This window comes from Condylura cristata, unplaced genomic scaffold (assembly GCF_000260355.1).
Source record: "Condylura cristata isolate star-nosed mole 26May11 unplaced genomic scaffold, ConCri1.0 scaffold00023, whole genome shotgun sequence".
Classification (NCBI taxonomy): Eukaryota; Metazoa; Chordata; class Mammalia; order Eulipotyphla; family Talpidae; genus Condylura; species Condylura cristata.
The window spans coordinates 14,932,911-14,953,797 of record NW_004567124.1 but is presented as its reverse complement, the minus strand read 5'-3'; the positions used below and the strand labels follow the sequence as shown (position 1 = coordinate 14,953,797).

The 20,887-nt window shown below is 34.2% G+C and overlaps 2 protein-coding genes across 4 annotated transcripts in view; one reads left to right on the top strand and one right to left on the bottom strand.

The window, feature by feature from the left end:
• PIGB (phosphatidylinositol glycan anchor biosynthesis, class B) overlaps positions 1-10,237 on the top strand; it is a 27,571-nt gene extending 17,334 nt beyond the window's left edge. Inside the window, exons 8-12 of the mRNA XM_012728629.1 lie at positions 111-322; positions 1,403-1,467; positions 6,785-6,998; positions 8,935-9,115; positions 9,418-10,237. Coding sequence (XP_012584083.1) covers positions 111-322; positions 1,403-1,467; positions 6,785-6,998; positions 8,935-9,115; positions 9,418-9,555 — 810 coding nt within the window. The 3' untranslated portion in view covers positions 9,556-10,237. The remainder of the gene's footprint in view (positions 1-110; positions 323-1,402; positions 1,468-6,784; positions 6,999-8,934; positions 9,116-9,417) is intronic.
• Positions 9,573-20,887, bottom strand: part of CCPG1 (cell cycle progression 1) — a 37,748-nt gene continuing 26,433 nt past the window's right edge. For 2 of the 3 annotated variants that reach the window (XM_004687769.2, XM_012728626.1), the window contains 4 exons: positions 19,448-19,696; positions 16,793-16,914; positions 12,672-14,074; positions 9,575-10,533 (listed from right to left, as the gene is read on the bottom strand). In XM_004687769.2, coding sequence (XP_004687826.1) covers positions 10,344-10,533; positions 12,672-14,074; positions 16,793-16,914; positions 19,448-19,696 — 1,964 coding nt within the window. In that variant the 3' untranslated portion in view covers positions 9,575-10,343. Of the gene's footprint in view, positions 10,534-12,671; positions 14,075-16,792; positions 16,915-19,447; positions 19,697-20,887 lie in introns of all 3 variants that reach the window. The other variant, XM_012728628.1, reaches the window with a different exon arrangement.

The following is a 20,887-nucleotide window of genomic DNA, read 5'->3' as shown; positions in this document are numbered from 1 at the left end:
AGTCCTGATATTTTAATGTCAAGATTCTCCCATATACCCTAATGCCAAGGTTCATACTTCACACTAACACACTAACACATTTCTGTTTCTTTTTCCTTCAATTACACCAGTGGACTTTGGTTCAGTTTAATTTTTTGAAATTTAACGTGCTGCAGAACTTGGGAGCATTTTATGGTTCTCATCCATGGCATTGGTACTTCAGTCAAGGATTTCCAGTTGTGTTGGGTACTCATTTACCCTTCTTTATTCATGGATGCTTTCTAGCCCCAAAGAAATATCGGATACTTTTGATGACTGTGCTGTGGACACTGCTAGTATATAGGTAAGATTTTTATTTATTCAAAGTTTTTTTTAATGTTACCTAGAAATTAAGTTGTAAGTTGATTATCTACTTCTTTTAAAAAGATTTATTTATTCATACATAACTGCGGTACAAGCCAGAGGTATAGGGCCAGTGAGAGGCTTTACAAGCGACAGAATGGGGAGCAGAACAGGCAAATTGACAAAGTACACTGCTGAGGAGAGCAGTGGGCTAGTCAGGAGAGGTATGCCACACCATGTGAGTCACCTCCAGGGCCTGAGATGGAACTGGCACTGAAACGGCTGTGGCCAGCTGGTTGTGCCACCAGGAAGGGGCTATCTACATTTTTCAAAAAATAAACTATTTTTAAAGATGCATACATAAACTCTTATGATTTGTTAGTGATGCTTATTTAGTAAAGTAGTAATTATGCTGATGCTCATTTATAATGAAGATTTTTGAGGGCCTCTCTAGTGGCACAAGTGGTTAAGTCTCAGCACTATGAAGCTATACATAGCCACAGCAGCTTGAGTTCGATCCCCTGCCAGGGAAGCAACCACATGGCAGAGCAGTCTGCTCCTGTCTCACCTTCTCAGCAGTGTAGTTCAGTAGCTCTGCCTGTTCTGCTCCTCAGTCTGTCTCTGGTTAATCCTGTCACTCCTGCACCTCTGGCCTGTACCCCAGTTCTTATATGCAGAAAAAAAATCTTTAATAAAAGACTTTTGATATGTGTAGTTTGCTTAACAAATGAGATTCAACTTTTTAAAAATTGAACAGAAACTACCAAAAACAAATACCACAGAAACTATCAAAATTTTAAGTATCAAAGGACCAGAGAAATGCATTTTTATCCCAAATTTACTAATTTTACTTGGATTAGTAATAGAATTTTCTTTTAGAGCGTAATTGTTCTATAGAATTGCATATTTACATCAAAAGTTAGAATTACTTTTAACAGATAATCTTGTAACTAAAAAGTAATGAGTCTCAGTACTAGGAAAACAGGTGTCACACTTTTTTACTTACAATTTAAATGCATTAACTTCTCAAAGTACCATTGAAATGTGAAGAAATAATATTCTCTTAATATCCTTATTATAGCATGTTGAGTCATAAAGAATTCAGATTCATCTATCCAGTTTTACCATTTTGTATGGTGTTCTGTGGTAAGTATTTTTATTCAATACATACATTTACATAGAAGTTAATTAAGACAATGTCATTCAGCTTTAAAATATGACTTCCAATTAGGCCAAATGAAAATTGCTTAATTATAAATTATTTTACTGAAGTAAATCCTTTTCCTATATCCTGTAATGTGAGCTAAAAATTAAGTTTCCAATATCCAAAGCATCTTTCCATGGTTTTTTTGTTTTGTTTTGTTTTTAGCTGTTTGGAATCTTTCTTTTAAAGAATATATGTATCCACTCTAGAATGGCTATTTTACAGTCGGTCTATACAGTTCTTCATTTTCACTATTCAAAAATATATTTATAGCTGTTAAAACTAGTTTTAGTGCTTCATACACATCCACCTCTTTAAGACTCATTCTAGTGCATATTCAGCTTTTAATGCAGTTCACACTTATGATTATATTGTTTTGACTTCTTTTTTTCTTCCAAACCTTACAGTAAGGTTTTTACACATTACTTCTAAAAATTCTTATATCATTCAGTTCTAGAAAATATGGATTTTTACATAGTTTGTTTTGGAAAAATTATATATTGAAACTTAATATTAAAGTTTAATCCAGAATAAGTCATTACTGGCTTCCTTTGAATATTAACCACAAAAAAATCACAGGACTGGGAGAAATGAGGTTGGGAAAAATATGTAGTTAATGGTTTCAAACTTTGCAGTAGTATCCGTTATTATGTAATATGTACTTTCTCTATATATTTAATGTCTTAAGTAATGAAGCCAAAGCTAATTTTTATCATTACTTTATAGTCTTATTAGTTATATAGTACTTATGAATTTATAAAAACTCTCATATATATTTAAGTCTGGGCATCTGAGCTGGCACAGCACTATCAAGCTTTTATTAGCAACTGTGGCCTGAGTTCCATCCCCAGGCAGGGAACTGACCCACATGGGGCAGCAGACCTGCACTGTCTCACCCTGTTCCCTTCAGCAGTGTATTTCAATGTATCTATTTGTTCTACTCCCGGTCTCTGTCAGGTGAATCTTCTGAGAGCTGGCGAGGGGTGGGCGCCGGGAGTGGGGAGAGCATGGGCTGCCCCTCCCACGGCGTGACCGCTCCACCACCCAACCCCCACACACATACTGGCCTGTACCCAGTTCTTATATGCATAAATAAAATCATCTAAAAAGAAAAAAAAAGTATGGATATCTAACAGCTATTTGGCAAGAATAGATCTATTTACTGCAGAACACATCTGTTCATAAATTACTTTTGTTTTCAATTTTACAACCACTTTAATTTTAACTGTAATTAAGCACGGCTCCTGTCCAGGTGCACACTGCTGTTCAGTGTGTGTGGTATGTTTGTGTAAGTTCAAGTGTGGTTTTATTTATATGGGTTTTCCCAGCTTCCACCATTCCAGCCTGTTTTGTATATCTAGTCTTTAGAGAAAGACAGTGTTTGAATCATTATTCCCAGTCCTAATGATTGAGATAAAATGCTGGCAAGGGTTGAACAGACCCTGTTTCTGTGGGCAATAATCTTTGTTCTGTATGTCCACTCAGGAGGAGACCCAAAGGACTGAAACAGCAAAAAACCCATTCTCCTGGGATGTGATCTTTACCTCCATAGGTTCTTTAGTCAGAAGATCAATGCCCAGGAGAGTTTATAAGGCCACTAGAAGTCAGAGTTCTAAAGCCAGCAAATATCAACAAAAAAAACTAATCAGTTGAGTAGTAAGCCCCCATAGGAAGAAAGAAGTCTCTGGAAATTTAAGAATGTCAGACAGTAGTTAAAACAATTTCTGATGTTTTAAATGGTCCAGTTTTTTTTTTTCTAATTACATGAAATCTTGGGTTATATTGCACCTCATCTTGTCTTCCTGTTTTGTATGACCAATTTTAACTTGATTTTACATAGTTATATGACAACTCTATTGGCAATTGCTACATAATAAGTCACCTTAAAACATAGTGACTTAAAATGGCATTCTCTATTAGGCTTAACTGTGTAAATATGATCAGCTGCAGATGGGGTAGGCATCGCTGACCTAGGTGGGGCTCTTACATGTTTGGGGTTCAGTTGGCTGTAGCTCAAAGTACCGTGCTCTTAAGTGTGATCTTGCTCTCCAACAAGCTAGTTAGGGTACTTCATTTAAGTAGGGTTTCAAGAAGCTTAGCAAAAATGTATAAAAACTTTTGAGGTCCAGGCTTAGAAATTGGGGCCCACCTCCTTTTGGTCAAAGCAAGTCAAAAAGCCAGGCCAGCATCAGTCAGGGATTAGAGACAAAAATGATAGTAACCTTGTTTTAAATGTGTAATAACTTCTTGTTAATCTGAATTTCCCTTACTCCTATCCAAAGTAGGACTTAAATCTAGGAAACCTACCTTCTTCCATTGACTCTGATCCTTAGTAAACTGGGTGTCCCAGTATCCTTATCTGTAAAAGAAAGGTGCCATTGATATAAAATACTGAAATGCTTAGACTGAATCTGTTATTTGTGATGTTTCCAGTATGTGCTATCAATTCTGGGTTGGGTGTCTGTGTGATCTGATGTTACTAGTGGCCATTGCAGACTTCTCTGATTATGTATTATTTCAAGTCATCTTTTAAAGTAGTAAAAACAAACATGGTTCCCCTATTCTTCCTCCCATTTCTCCTCTCAAAGGGAATTACACTCTGTTAAGGGGTTATTTTGATATCTAACTCTACATAAAATACTTGTAATATCCTTAAAGCTCTCATGGCATTATGTATTCTCACTATGAAAAGTGAAAATAGTTTAATTTTTTTAGCAAAGTAGCAATATAAAATTCTTCCTTATACCTCCCTTGGTCTGTGCTCAGTATTCTCATTATGGTTTTTAGTAGTTCAAAATTCCTTTCTCCAACTCCATTCTCCTATACCTTCCATCACAGGATTAAACTTTTCCTTTGCTTTTCTCAACTAATGTGGCTATTAAGGGACCCTATTACCTTTCCCAAGGAATATTTGAAAATGAGGTTAACTCAGACCTGACTGGTAAAATTTGGCAAAAAAAAAAATTAAGTGTTTTTTTTTTTCAAATAATTGTTGCCAAAACCAGAATGCAGTTGGTATCTCTACATTTGATGGCATCAATAATGTACAGCTCTCAACATTCCCATCCTTTCCATTTACCATTAAGCTTACCTTAGGAAGAAGAACTCATCAGTCACAGAAGAATACAGCCAAGATTGCCACTTATTAGCCAAACTTTTTAAAAGTCATGTATATCAAAAAGAAATAATACATAGTGATTAGGAGATACTGCCAAGAAGCCAAGCAAGGTTTTAGATTTTATGCTAGTGAATTGGAGTGAAGTACAATCTTAAAATTTTGACAGTATCTGATAAAAATTACTTGCTTAGAACCCAGTTTAAAAAAATGGCATGTTAACTCATGCTAACAAGTATCATCCTCTAGGCATCTAGCACCATTCCAAAGATAATCATCATTCTTAGAAATTCTTCCAGAAGTTTTCTATGCAGCTACTGTTAACTATCTTTTTGTAGGCCCAGATAACAGAAGCAAATTAAATATTCTAGATGTGATTTAGCTTTGGGCAGGCAAGAGTGACTTAGATTCCTGAGAGCATGTTATCTAGCATCTGGCCAGTAAAGGCTGTCATGTAGCTTTTGTAACTTGAGCCTACAATGTACATAAAGTTTTTGCTTGTCAAAGAGGTGACGTACTTCACTTTCACCTTGTATTTGGTGATCTGTTAATGCCTGTTATGCCTGTGAGTACAATTACAAATGGAAGAATTTTTGGAATTTTACAGTTTCAATAAAGCTAATTATAGTTTCCATCCTTTTTAACAATGTCCTCATTTCACAATATACAAATTATAAATTTAGATGTTTTTGTTTTAAATTTAGTCTTCATTTTCTTGAATTGCATTTTTATTACACTAGTCAGAATATTTATTGACAGTTATTTCAGGTATGATGCTACTGAATGGAATGAACTGTAGGGATCTAAAATATTCAGAAGAACAGAATTGAACATCTAAGACTATTTTGCCCAAATTTGATTTTTAAGTGGGTTAAAAATCAAATTAACTCTCAAATGACTAGTATTAAATGTCATAGAATGGATGAAAGCATTATATTCAGTCCAGTTTATTATCTTCAAGGCAGTTAATACAGATAAAAGAAACCTGTAAATGCACCATAGCTAATAAATATTTAGGTATACAAGAAAAGGTATTACCCATTTTTTAATTTGCTAACAATTTTAAGTTGAGAATTGAATGCCTTCAGTTAGTGATGAATACCAGATGTTACTCAGTTGAATGTCAAATTACTCCTATTTTTGTTTGAAACAATTCTTAGGACACCTTCCTGTTAGAATAATTAAATTGCAACAGCCCAATACTCATTTTATTCATGTTTAGTTACTTTTAGTTGAACCAAGTTAAGGCAGCTATAGAAGTTAGGTGATGGTCATGGAAAACAGCCTTGGCCCCACTGAAATTTCACTTAGACCATAGATTGGGTCCTGGGTACTCATATTCCAAAAGTACTATTACTTACTTCTGTGGAGGCAATGCACAGGGAGTATGAAACATATACTGTCTGTTCAATTTGGGGGTGGGGATGAAGGCAGGGTATTTGGGTTTTGCCACACACAAAAATTACTTCTACAAATTGAAAAATAAAATAGTTCAGTATCTCTGAATTTTCCAACACTATAGTGAAAGAAAAAAAACAAAGAAATAACTCCTTCCAAAAAGAGAGATCCCTGCCATTGTTCATAATGACTGTTAGTCTCCCAGGAATCCAATGGTGTATTTTTTTAGTTGTGTATTTTCTTAACACAATTCAAAATTACTGAGGTTTATACACACTGAAATATCCATTACCAGTGGCTTTGAGAGAGAAAATAACATCAATGGAATAAAAGGCCTATTTATTTAATAACTGCATATACCAAGCCAGGCACTGGATATACATTTTTCCTAATATTAGAAAAGGTACTGTTATACCATTTTCAGGTAGGGGAACTAATGCTTATTTAGCAATGTAAAAAAAAAAAAAACTACCAGAGCAGAGCTAGACTTCAACTTGGAGTTTCTTGGGTTACCTCCCTAGCAACAATCTTTTTACTACCTCAATTCCTTTTTCTAGAAAAAGGTCAAGACCTAGGAACAACAGATGATAATGGTCACAGAAATTATAGTAATAACCTGTTATCTGTTTGTGTCTGACAGCTTGTGCTATTTCCATGAAAAAAATTACAAATGTTTATAGTTAATATTCACTTAGCTTTTGATAAAATTGCCAATGTTAAGCTTCAACAATTTTATCTTTATATAGGGTATTCACTAAACCACCTGAAAACATGGAAGAAACCAGCTCTAAGTTTCCTGTTTTTGTCAAATATGCTCCTTGCCCTCTACACTGGTTTAGTTCATCAACGAGGTACCCTTGATGTTATGACTTATATTCAAGAACTCTATTACAACCACTCCAATAAATCTTCGACTTCAGTATTTATAATGATGCCCTGCCACTCTACTCCTTATTATAGGTAATAAGTTACCTACTATCTACACTACTGAGAAAACAAAACTACTTTTAAATTCCACTCAGATTCCTAGATTTAAATTAAATGATCATTGAGTATAAAAAACTTGAAAAGCCACTTTATTTATTCACTGATGAATTTTAAAGCCATTTGAACTATTTCAATGAAAACCATATGCTACTTTTAAGTAAGCCTTAATAATTTTTTTAATTCAACAACTAACATTTAAATTATTTGTGTTACAATGTTACAGGTATTTATTTATTTACAGGTATTTGTTAATGGTATTCTACTTGGGAAGAAAGCATTATCACTGATCTTTACTGTATATCTTTGCAAAGCACCTTTTATTTTTATAATTTTGAATTAATCTTGAATCATTGGATTTTAATCCAGATTTACTACTGGACTGTTCCCCTGGTCCTAAACCATTCTTTTTAGTTTCTTTAGTCATCAGTTGTCTCACGTATAAAAATAAGGAAATTCAACTAGGTGATATTCTAATAGTGAATTAAGTGTTTCTCACAAATGTAAGACACAAAATTGCCTTAACTATGGACAAGCATTTAAAAACATCCATTGGCCTTGTAAACTGTATAGTTACTAATTGCCCAAAAACTGTACAGGACAAAGCAAAAATCTTTTAAATAAAAAATTCTACATTTACTTAACTTAATCTGGCTTTAAAAACCTGAAAATTTTCCGTATGCACATTCAGTCAACTTTATATCAAAGGTGATTTTTAAAGTGATTTAACACTTGTGGGATACATAACTGAATCAATAATACTGATCATTCAAAGCCAAGTTTTATAAGTGGGATTGCCTAGCAAAAGCCACAGGCTATATTAAGACCTCAGGTGTCCTTTCAATATGAGGCTTCTCTCCATTTAAGAAAACGAAAGCTGATGACAGTCTTCTCTTGATGTTCACATTACTGATAACAGTAGAGGAACAAGGATTCTAGAGCTACCAAGATAATTTCCATATATAATTGTAGTGGTAGATGGTTTAGGCTTTGTATAGTTCATCAAATTCCTCATCTTAGTTTTTTGTTTTATGTTTTGTTTTGTTTTTTGCACAATAGAGAAAAAAAAAACATCCCTACTTTGTAATATAAAACTGACAATTTTTCTCAAGTGTTTTTTTGAAAAGCTTGTATTGTCAAAATAAGTCATTCAGTATTAAGACACTGCATAAATTTACTTTGTATGCACTTCATAGATAAAATAATGCTCTATCACAAACTTATTTCTAAAATGAGGTTTTATTTTTCCCAAGGCAAAGCTGTAAAATGGCTTCTGTATGGCCCAAGTAACTGCCTAAATTGTCAAGATTCATCAAAGATATATTTTTATAACATATAATATAGTCATTCTATGCAACAATAAAACCATTTCTTATTTAACTGTTAATCAGTGAGCATGTTGCTATTACTAACCTGTGTATAAATACATAAAAACAACACACACAGGAAAAACTTGCTAGGTGACTGTGTTCCATCCCCTTTCAGAGCAAAGAGCAAAACTCCTTTCTGGTTCATGGCCAGTTTTCTACTTGTCAGTGAAACCTATGGGGAGCTACTCTTTATTTACAAGTTACTTACCTGGCCCAAAGGCACCTTACATTCCTGGAACAGCATACTAATGTTACAGAATACTAAGGCCCATCCAAGCTGCTGACTCGCAGTTTAAAATGCAGTTCATGCCTTAGTTTGGCCTTGTAGATAATGCTTCTGCAGCTACAACAGGTTACCAGTGTGAGAATCAACATTCTTCAGCTTTGAGAAAAGCACGTTAAAGGTTTGCTCCTCACCTCAATTGGAATGCAGTTTAGATTCAGATATCACATGTTGTTATATGAACATGACATATCCTACATGTGGAAACTTTCACCTTTTTGAACATCTTATAATTATAATGGGAACTTTTTTTTCCTAGCCATGTCCACAACCCACTTCCAATGAGGTTCCTCGAATGCCCCCCAGACCTGACTGGAAAAAGTCAGTATCTTGATGAAGCAGATACCTTTTATCTAAATCCCTTAAACTGGCTATATAAGGAGTTTCACAATGATTCTACATTGCCTACTCACTTGCTCATCTTCAGCGTTTTGGAGGAGGTAAGGGAACATGAAAAAGTGAAAAATTCAGTGTTTTAATTTTAGCATTCAAGTGAATAAACTTGTTTATAGTTCCTTTTAACCCTTGTTTTTTGTAATTCATTTTCCCCAGACATAAATCAGCCCTGATTGTGTAACTATCAAGGTATATATGTTACTTACCATTGGTTAATTTTTTAAGAAATTGCCTCATTTTATTTTAAAAACTGTAGAAAAGCAATCAGAGTAGACCATTCTAAAATTCTTGAAACAGTATTCAGTAAAATGTAGTCTTTATTTACTTAAATTTTATTTACTTCTAGGAAATAAGTGCTTTCCTAATTTCCAACAACTATGAGAGAACTGCTGTTTTCTTCCACACTCACTTGCCAGAGGGACGAACTGGAAGTCACATATATGTCTATGAACGGAAATCAAAAAGGAAACTCAACAGAAAATGAAATTGTGAACTGTGTTTAGATCTTTCACAGAGAAAGGGTAGATAAGCTCAGATGCTGCTTAACTATTCAAGTAAACAGCAAGAAGCAAGATTTATGGAACTAGCAATGCTTTATCAAATACCACTACTGAGGGAATGTATTGGGGGGTGGGGGGAGTCACAAAATATACAACCACATATTAAAAGAAGGCCAGGTTTTAAATAAACACCTTTAGTTTTCCTCATGTTGTAGTTTTATTGTTTCTTCCACAATATTCAGCTGTGCAAGAAATTTCACAAGAGAACAAGTCAGCAAGCTCATAAGAAGGCAGCACTCTTCACAAGTCAACGGGCTCTTGAACCCACAAAAAGACAAGAAGCAAGTGTAAGGTTATAAAATGTTAAAGATGAAATTCCATCACAATGTACTTTTTTCAAGCTCTACTGCAAATTTAAAGTATCAGTGTTAATTTACACTTCGTCATGTATGATTTGAGCTTGCTTTAAGCTCACACTGAAAGGAAGTCTCATTTCATGCACAAAATCTGTTGCATGCCTGACTTCCTTAATAAAACTACAGTTGAACATTTCCAGTGCAAAAAGAAAGTTCAGCAAAGCTAAATTACAGAAAAATGCAGGTTAGTAAGCTTTCATTTGATGCTTCTGAGCAATAGTATAAAGTCATCAAACTGATACTTAAAAAATGATAAAAAGACATTGTTATCTTGATCATTTCATCTTACTTTCAACACAAAACACTGTACGAAGTATGTTTCTATTACAGTTTTCGAATTTAACTAATTATGGTGGTCAATATTTAGGATCAAAAGGTAACTGCCCCAAATCTATTTCAAGATTTGCCATGTGTCTTCCATTAGTGCGACCATATTTATGCCATTTACCTTCCCTTTTATAAGGCTGTGGCTGGGGGTGCTTCTGCTCTTGTTTTCGATGCCTGGAGTTTTCAATATTTACCATACGTTGCTTTTTATCTGGTCGACTGAAAGCAGTAAACACATTTTTCATCTATGTTAGAGTTAAATTTATTTAAACGAGAAACAGTATTAATGTTTTTCTCCATTAAGCTATTATCTGAACACCAATAAGAGGTTGTTAATCTCAAGTATTAATGCTAGTATAATTATACCAAAAGGACTGAGTATCATACTTCATTCCTAGGGAATTAAAAAAATATATATATATATATATATAGGCAAAATGGGGAGACACGCAAAAGATAAAGAATAGGAATGTGACAATAAAATAATGAGATGTGTTTCCATGATTTTCCTCCTTTCCCCTCCTCCATTAGCTTCCTCTCTGCAGGAATACTCACACATCTCTTACAAATATGCTCTGTCCCACCTAACCCCCCACCACCACCACATCTGCTAACACCGAAGGTTCATAAGAAATGTCTGTATTTACTGCTTCCCTGGTGTCTGTGATCAGGTTTCTGTCACCCTTCACTGAAGCAGTCCATAATGCCATCCATGGCCATGGCCACCCAAGCAAAGAAACATCCCCAATTCTTGATCTTCTAAGATTCTGACACATTTACAAGAGACGCTCTGGGTTTTCACACCACTCTCTAGTCTTGTCATTCTCAGCATTCTTCACTGCAACCCCTTAAGAGATCATCGTGCTTCCCAAAAGTCTGATCAACACCCCCCAGCCTTGACTATCTACGCTCACATAGGAAGTCTGTGACTGTCAAAAGGTACCTCCAAACAGTTCTTATTGCCAGCTCCCTGTACCCAAAACTTGGTATTCCTTGCCATAAAGATATTACTATCCAACAAGTAACTCAACCCAAAAATCTAGAAATCACTGTTATTTTCTATTACTTTCCACAAGAAATACCACTAATGTTGCTGTTGTTCATTTTTCTTTCCACACCTACTATCATACTTAAGCTATCATCAGCTATCTGTATTGTTTAAAAAAAAAAAAAAACTAGCTTCTAGTGTCACCCTTTCCAACCACTTCTCCAAACTACTTACAGTTACTGAAAATGCAAAAAAAAAAAAACAAAAACAAAAACCAAGTCCTTCTGCATAAAACTAAACCTTCATGATACCAATCTTTTCTTCTATTCATAATAATACCCAGCCTCCTTAAAAGTGGCAGAACTTCACATCTCCAAGTTCCTTTTAAATGAAATAAAAGTTCCCTTTGAGTGAACTGTCCTACCCCATGTTCTCATTTCTTATCGTTTTAAAAGGTGATCAATGGCCACTTCACTTATGAAGTCTTCCCAAGCATTTCCAAACAGACTGAAGCCACCTTTACTATGTGCCTCAATACCTCCATTCCATTACCTATATTTACCTAACTTTCCAATAGCTTGTGAGCTGCTTGATAGCAAGAATTTTCCATTTGTTTCCTGTGGAAACCTCAGTGCTTTGCTCATTATAAGCACTAGATAACTTGTTAATGACTAAAGACACCAAAATCAGTCTCATTATTTTATAGACACATTACATTTATTCAAAAAGATGTATAAATATCTCAAAGGTAAAAAATAAAAGTTGACATTTAAAGTCTGGCCATGTTTCCTATTACAGAATATAAAGCTGATGAGCAATAGATACAAAGTTATTTTTAGAAATAATATATAAAGCACACACTAGAACTTGCTAAGTTTGCCTCTTCGATCTTGCCACTAGCTTTATCCATATTTTGTAATAAATGTATAATTTAATTGGTAAATGTAACAGACAAAAGTGGAACATCCAAACTGTTATATATATAAACTCTTCTAATTTCAAGGTGAACTTTGTTATTTACTCTTACCTTCCTAAAAGGTGAGTAAATAAAATATTCAAGGAAAATAAATTCATTTAAGGTGATTATATTTTCATATAAAATATAACCAAAAAAGGACTAAAGTGGGATTTACATATCCTTAACTGGTAGAAAGTAAGCCATTTTTCTCAAGTCAAATTGGTTATATGAGAATTTCAGTTTGTAATAGCTACTAACCAAAAACTGTCTTTCAACTTACTCCAAATTCTCAGTGGCAATAAAGTATATCCTTTACAAAAGTAACATTCCAAAAAATGTATCAAATGATATGAATGCTATCCAACCAATAAATGTTAAAAACTATTATAACATGGTGCTATATAAACCGACCTGGGTCCATATGGAGGGGAAAAAGTGTGACCAAAGAGATGTGTATATATATATCCATCCAACTTCTCAAACACTCCATCATTATCTACTTGATATTCCTTCATGTCTTTAAGATAAACTTTAACATCATTAACAAAGTCAGTGAAGAACTTCTGGTCATGTATAAAGATACCATTTAGGAAAAACTTGTCGATGAATTGATTGAGTTCTTTCCAATGATGAAAATTATCCAGTTTGTCTAGTAAATACCTTTCAACTACCTGTCTAAATTCTTTTATCCCTACAGGACTCAACATTTTAACATTAAAAGCGTTGATGGATTCCTGTCGAGCACATTCAACTACACCAGAACAAGTCTTTCTGAATGAATTTTCATTACAGTCATGCTCAGCACTGCATTTTTGTGAATTTGTATTTTTTCCAAATTCTTCAAAGTGAGTTGTTTTTTCTTTCCTTCCCTCTCTTTGCACAGTAGGGCCTCTACTATTCTGATTTTGTGCACGTGCCTTATACTGTGCGTGTAAATATTCACTAAAAACTGTTGGTTTTTTAGCAGATTCTTCTTTTGTAGCACCACATCGTTTGTTGCCCTTTTCATCAAAGATATTCTTAGTGGTATCTTTGAAATGCCGAAAAGTAGATTTAACTGAATCTGAGAATTTTTTCAGATTTTCTTTCACAGCTTCTTTAGCCTGTTTAATTTTTTCTTTATGATGCCTCACAAACTCCTTGGTAGAATTCTTCATGGCATCAAATGTTTCCTTAACTGAGCCCAAAAATGTTTCCTTTGATTTATTTTTAGCCCTGTGGTTTCCTCTGCTGCCTTTTTTTTTCCCATCAGTTTCTTGTTTTCCATTTTGATCTTTTGCCTCAATATACAGTCTTTCCCACAAATCAGAACGCTGCTGTTCAAAGTTTAGTTTCCTCTCCAGTTCAGCGAGTCGTTCCCGTAAGGTTTCTATTTCCTTTTCTTCAGTCAATACATTGGAAGAGTCTGTGTTGCCGTAAGATTGACTAGAGCTTAACTGTTGGAGTTCTACCCTTAAAGCCATGGTCATTAATTGTTCTCTCTCTAATTCCCTTCTCAGCATCTTTGCTTCTGCCAGTAGAGTCTCCCTTTGATTAAGGAAACTCTGTGTTTTCAGTTTTTCTTCTTCCAAATGCTGCTTAAGTTTCTGATTTTCTGTAACTAACTCAGTTCTTGCTCCTTTATCTTCCAAAATCCTCATCTGTTCTCTTAGTTTCCTTAGCTCTTCCTGTAATGAAGATAAGGCTTTTTCTTCCTTTTCCAGTGATATCCTTAAATACTGGTTTTCAGTATCAAGGTTGTTTCTCTGAGTTTCAAAGGACAGTTTCTCTGCTTCAGTAAGGGTCCAACACTTCGCAAGGTTTTCCTTTAACAACTAAATATTTTTAAAGAAAAGAAAAATGTCAAGTGCTTTAAAGGCTGAACTTAAATCTTTAAAAAAAAAAAACAAGTACTCCATAAAATTTTAGTGTCTATTTTGACAAAGATCATCTATTATGTAGTACTTATATAAAAATTGGAAAATATAAGTACTCATAAGGAAGAAAATGCACAGCAGAGAGCAACATCAAAATAAGAATGCAGTCATACTTCTGATTAGCGTTTCCAATAATCATGAAATCTTTATTGGTTTCCAGATCCATTTATATAAATTAGGAGAAAGGGAAATGGGTGCTCTAACTTTTCACTACACAACACCAATTTCTTCTGAGAAGGCTCTCTAGCGAGAATTTAGGTAGGACTAAAAGGTTCTCTGATCCTTGGATCAGAGAGATCATATTTTAAAAAAGTTAAAATTAATGCTCAAGATGACTTCAGGTTTCAAAAAATTCTGTAAAATGTTTATAAAATTTATAAATAGTTTATAAATACATGTTTATATACAATATACATAGAAACAGTCTGTAGTGTACAATTTATATCTTACCCTTTAAACAAAACATTTTCAGTAATTTCAGCCCTATCTGAAAGATCTTAATCTTACGAATATTAGAACCTATCTAAGTAATTTCAGATAAATTATTCAAGTACAATCAGCACTATAGAAGTCAAACCAAATCGTGGTAATGTAACTATCTTCTCCAATTTCAAATTATCTTCTGAAAAAATTATAACCAGTTTAGTAATGTTTTTTGTTTTACATTTTAAAAGGACAGGTTTGTTAAGAAAAGGAGAAAGCAAAGAGGTACCTGTATAGTCACAGATCAGTAATACAAATCTTAAGTCAGCACCCTTGATAAACAAATCATGTTGAATCAGGTTTAGAGAATTTTGATACAGTTCAAGGTAGCCTTAAATGATCTGATTTTTCTTCCAATTTATGTACTGATAACAAAGTTTAACCAAAACAGGTTAATGAATACTAGCATTGTTCAGTCACTTAATCTTTTTTTTTAAAGACTTATTTATGCATACAAGAACTGGGGTACAAGCCAGAGGTGTATGGGGGGGAGGGGTGTGTGAAAGGATTCACCAGAGACAAAGTGGGAACAGAACAGGCAGACTGACTGAAATATGAAATACACTGTTAAGGGGAGCAGCAGGTAAGACAGGAGAGGTGTGCTGCTTCTTGTGGGTCTACTCCCTGACTAGGGATAGAACTCATGCTGCAGTGGCTATGGACAGCTTCATAGTGCTGCGCTTTAACCCCGTGTGCCACCAAGGAGGCCCCAATTAAACTGTCTAAGTCAGCAAAATGATAGTTAAATTGTGCTTTATTTATTACAACATATAGTTATCACCTTTGAATTAGACCCCAAAAAATCTGACTTATACAAGTAATAGCTCCTTGAAGAGGATGACAGTATTTTTTCCACTTGAAAATTCTCTTAAGTGGATTCTTCACAATCCAGTTTAATATGCAGAAAACTTAAAATAAAATAAAATTTTAAATTGTATTATCATCATTTCGTTGGCTTTCCCTATTGAGTACTTTCTTCTACCCATAAGATGTGAATGGAATAAAATAGGCTCGTGCAAGCAATATCTCTAAATGCACAAGCATAGGGAGCCACAGCATAAGTAGACTGATTGACTGGTTGACTGATTTATTTATTTATTAAATAACATTCCACATCTAGTAAATTCCATAATCTTGAAGTAAACCTAGTAAGCAGATCCTGGGTAGGTCTTCCATGAAGATCTCTCAAGGTCCAAACCACACTAAACAACTGGAGCCAAAATAATTGGAAGAACTGACTCAGTAAAGATGTATGTGGGCCAAGTTCCCTAAAAGCCAACATCATCCAGTAGAACCATGAAGTGAATTAAAAAAACAGCTAAGCCAACATCATTCAACAGAATCAGAATGCATGAAAGTGGAGAAAAAAACAGCTACATGTTTTATAACATTCTTTGGTCAGGTAGGGAAAGCTACACTTTACAATCAATTTCAGCAATGCCACCTTCAGAAAGATAATTCTGATGTCAAAGATTCTGTCTTCAAAAAACATAATGCTATAAGGGAAGGAGCCATTTACATTTCTACACCTTTCATAGGGAAATAATAGACAAGAGACCACCCATTTTGTTGGTCCTCATAAGCCCATGAAATGGGCAACACAGTTCTACTGGAATAAGTGACATTTAAGTGGGGAAAATAACATGCTAGTATCAAAACTAACAAGCAGTCAGAGAAAAAGGACTGATTATTGTCCTCAATCAAGACAATACTCTAAGAAATGCTACAAACTCTCATGACAAAAAATGTTTTATTAAATTCTGTAAGTGTTAATGTTTTATATATAGTGATGTCTTTATAACGTTAATATTTTTACATGCAATAGTGTCAATTTAAAATAACATTAATTACAATATATTTATTTATTAAGAATAACATTGTAAGAGTCAGATGAATGGAATTAAATCCAGTCTTGCCATTTGCTAACCTTGGGAAAGTCTTTAATAAAATGAAATTAAGACAAATACACAAGGCTCTCATGAGAAGAAAGAAAACTGTACGTGATGCCTTCACAATAGTGACTAGAGATAGAACTATTCAATCTACAATTACCAGTATTACTGATTCACCAATCAGTACTATAATTTGTATCTAAGTACAATTATTTTTATAAAATTTGTTAGTAGTACATACCTTATAATCTGTAAGTGACTCTTGTTCCTGCTGACACTGCAAAAGATAATCTTTCACATCATTCAGTTCATCTTCATGTATTTTTCTGACTAACTGTTGACGCTTCTGAATCTGCACTGTGCCTAAAAGTGAAAATTTTTATTCATATATAACAAATATTATGATAACCAACATTTTAAAATACAGCAAAATATTTGTTCTGCATCTTTTCATTCTTAACCTAAATAGAAACATTTTCTTCAAAGTATCAACACTTCACAATTCTATGAAAGTTCTGATTATATAAACAAAGAATGAATAAGTAAATTCTCATCAAACGGTAGTGACTGGATGTTAATGTAACATATTAGACCAACCAAGTTAATATGTTTTTTATTCTTTATAAACCCAGGGACAGTCAAGCAACCATCAGTTCACATCACCCTAACCAAAAAAAAAAAAAAATTAAATGTAAATCTTACTATATTGGAGATACTCATGTAGGTTATTTTTGAGGGATCTCTGAAGTACATGAAGTTTCATTCTCCCCCTTTGACAAATTAAGAAAAAACAAAATCCACTCCCAGTCTATAAATTAGTAAGGAAAAATGAAAACACCTATTTTTTTCCTCACTGTACTTTGCCAAAATGATGTAACACAAGTCCAAAAAGTACAGTGAAAACAACTGGCTAATAATGAATACCCACCATTCTTAAAGTCAAAATGTTAAAAATTCTGTACTGATAAGGACTGTACTGGGAATACTACCATGCCTATCCTAGAAATGAAAGGACTAATAAACCAGTTAAGGTTCTCTATATTTTAACCGTAAAATCAAAATGTTAGTTTGCTAAGACATGCTGTCTACATGCTGCTACATTCTGCATGCTGCTACATTCTACATGCATGAGGGGGAAAAAAACTAAATCAAAAATAAAGCAAAACACACTTAACAATCTTAATAATACATCTCTTAAATGCCATACCATTATAAAAGACATCACAGAATTCAGAAAAGATGCAATGATAGCTTACTATTCTCGTATTCTTAAGATAATTTTTAATTTGTTTGGTATCCTTTTTTAAATTGTATTTATTTATACATACAAGAACTGGGGTACGGGCCTGAGGTGTAGGAGGTGAGAAAATTCACCAGAGACAGAGTGGAGAGCAGAACAGGCAGATCGACAGAAACACATTGCTGAAGGAAGTAGCGAGCATGTCAGGAGTGGTCTGCCATGCCAAATGGGTCAGCCCCCTGGTGGGGGACTGAATTCATGCAGTGGTGGCTATAGAAACCTCCACAGTGCTACACTCTAACCTTTTGTGCCACGAGGTATAGCCCTTGTTTGGTATCTTGAAAAACACTGAAGAGGAACTTTTGCCAAATTACAGAATTGTTATCAGTTAACAGCTATGATATTGTTAGGATTTACTTTCTCTCGCTAAAGTTTGGTTTATAAAAGTATGGAAAATTTGAGTATTACTCAAAATATTCAGATTTTTTAAAATGTGGAAATAAATTAATCTGTAGTTCCCAAAATAAATACAAGAAAACCTTTTCATTTTCTTTCAAAATACCAATAGGGTGAACTATTTTGCCTACCATAAAATAACTTATATTAAAAAAGGTGTTCCCATCTGAATTCACTGATTATTACACATATGTTTGATGACTGACTCAATATGGCCATTTGTAATCTCACTGGGTATTTTTTCCCCCTCTGTCTTAACTGCCTAACTATAAAGTATTATCACCCAAGAAAAAAATCTTTGGTCTGTCTGGTAATGTCTACAAATATGACTCTATCGCATTAAACCACTTCCAGTTTTTGCTATCATTGCTGTTAAGAAGTGACAAAGTCTCTTCTGTGGATCAAGGCTCAGTCTCGCCAGAGCTTCTAAGCAATACATATAGCTGCCTGCTGAACCGTTATCTCTGTGTGTGGGGGGGGCGGAAATCCAAGCTTCAACATCTGTCCTAAGTCACTGTAGAATAAAACTGTAAAATACAAATTCTACTCACCATCTTCATCATCGAGAAAATCTCTTGCCTAACAAAAACCCCAACTCCAAAAGTAAAACAGTAAACTTTAGACTTAAAAAAATAAACCACCACTATCTCAGGCATACGGGTTCAAAGTTCTGTTTTCCATCATTATTTCATTGTCCCTTATTCACCAAACTTCTCTATAATTGTCACGACCCTGATCACTTATTACCTGGATTACAAAATTTCTTAGCCAACTATTCTACTTTTCCCCATACCACCTACCTTCTTAAAATACTGCTGTTAGGTTCACTCTATAAAAGCAAACTCCTATCCAGTTTCAATGATATTTTACAATAAGACAGCATCCCACTCTCCTAACCTTAACTCCAATATTCCAATTTTTAATCATCAAAATGTTTTTAAAACAAAATATACATGCCAATAATCCTAGTATTTTCTTTAACTATTGCCTAATTAAAAAAACAGCTTTGTGTCTGTTAAAAAACAGACAACCCTATTTCATTTTTTGAAGTGAAAACTGAAGTTCATGTTGTAAGTTTTCCAAGATCACATATTTAAATTACAGATGACAGTGAAAACAGTTCCCAGAATTCCTCACTTGGTTAAGTGCTGCTACACTATACCATCAATTTAGATATACACAAATTTTTCAAAAACTTACCATAAAAATGTCCAAATCCCATGCTGATTGCAATTACCAAAGCAAGTATAACACATTTATTGAGACCACTACCAAGTGGGCGTTTATACATCTCTCTGGATGGTTCTATTTCTTGTTCAACTGACCGGTCTTCAGATTCTGAACTAGAGGCCGTCTTCTTCTTAGCACGGCGCCGTCTAAAGGCAGGACTGGGCTGATGACTGGTTTCATCACTACTTGATTCATCATCGCTGGGCTGAGATGCAAATACTATTTTAAAAAGAAAAAAGTTAATAAATATTAAAAATTTTATTAGGCAAGAGCTTTCCCAGTATGATTTAGAATAATTAATGGCATCTTGACATGCCATTTTATACAAAAGAGTCCAAACAAAAACTCAATTTTTTAAGTTTATCAAAGCCAAAATAAAAGATTTCTTTCAACTGTACATAAAAGACTCTGTTAATACATTCTGTGCCTTTAAGGGTCTAGCGGGTTTTTATGTAAAAACTTCTTTGTATTTTGAACTATTAAAACAATCATTCTCATAGCCTATTTAAGTATTTTGTGATTAGAGCCCTAAGTAATTTATGCTAAACTGTTTAAGGAACACAGAGAAACACACAAGCAACTCCTAAGACTTCCTAACTACAGTAACTACCAAAACTTTTCTTGTTGTATCTATGACCAAGATCTCCTAGTTTCATTCCTAGCCTATGATTCCCTGATCAATGTTCAGGGCACTATAGTCTCACACAGGTTTCCAGAAGTCAGATGAGTCCTTCCCTTCGACTGCCACTCTTACTAGAAGGTTGTTTATTTTACCCTCTAGTAAATATGTCAGCATGAGGAAGTGACACAATAGCTATCTTCAATATTAAGGACTAGTCTGGTACTTCTTCACAACAAGAATAGCAAAGTACAACAAAATGGGGGAGGGGAGATCTGGGAGAGAACATCACAAGAAATCTCAAGTCCTAGAAACATTGCCACTGGAAAAAAAATCACCCTCAGCTTTTTCAAATACATACTTTCATAACGCTATTCCATTTGTCAATAAACAATATTTTGACACATATTAGGTAATAATTTCCACAGTCAAGCTAGAAAAGGTGTGAGGGGGTCAGCACTCTAATTAAGGACAAAACATGAACTTGAATTTGATAGAGAGCACCAAAACAAGTAACATTCATGCTTCAAAAAGGCAAATCAATTCTTCAGAAAACCAGATAATCATGCCACAAGAAAACGGGTTAGGCAATACTTTTTATAGAATGGATCACAAAGGATTCAGTTAACCTTCACACAACACAGAGAAGGTACTACTGAGTAAATTAATAATGAATATGCATTAATATTTAGTAAAATGATGTCGCTGAGAGTGATCTTTTGATCATGACGCTTATGCTCATACTGTTTATCTGGTTACTCTTGATACTAGTTTTCCCAAGATGCCATCGC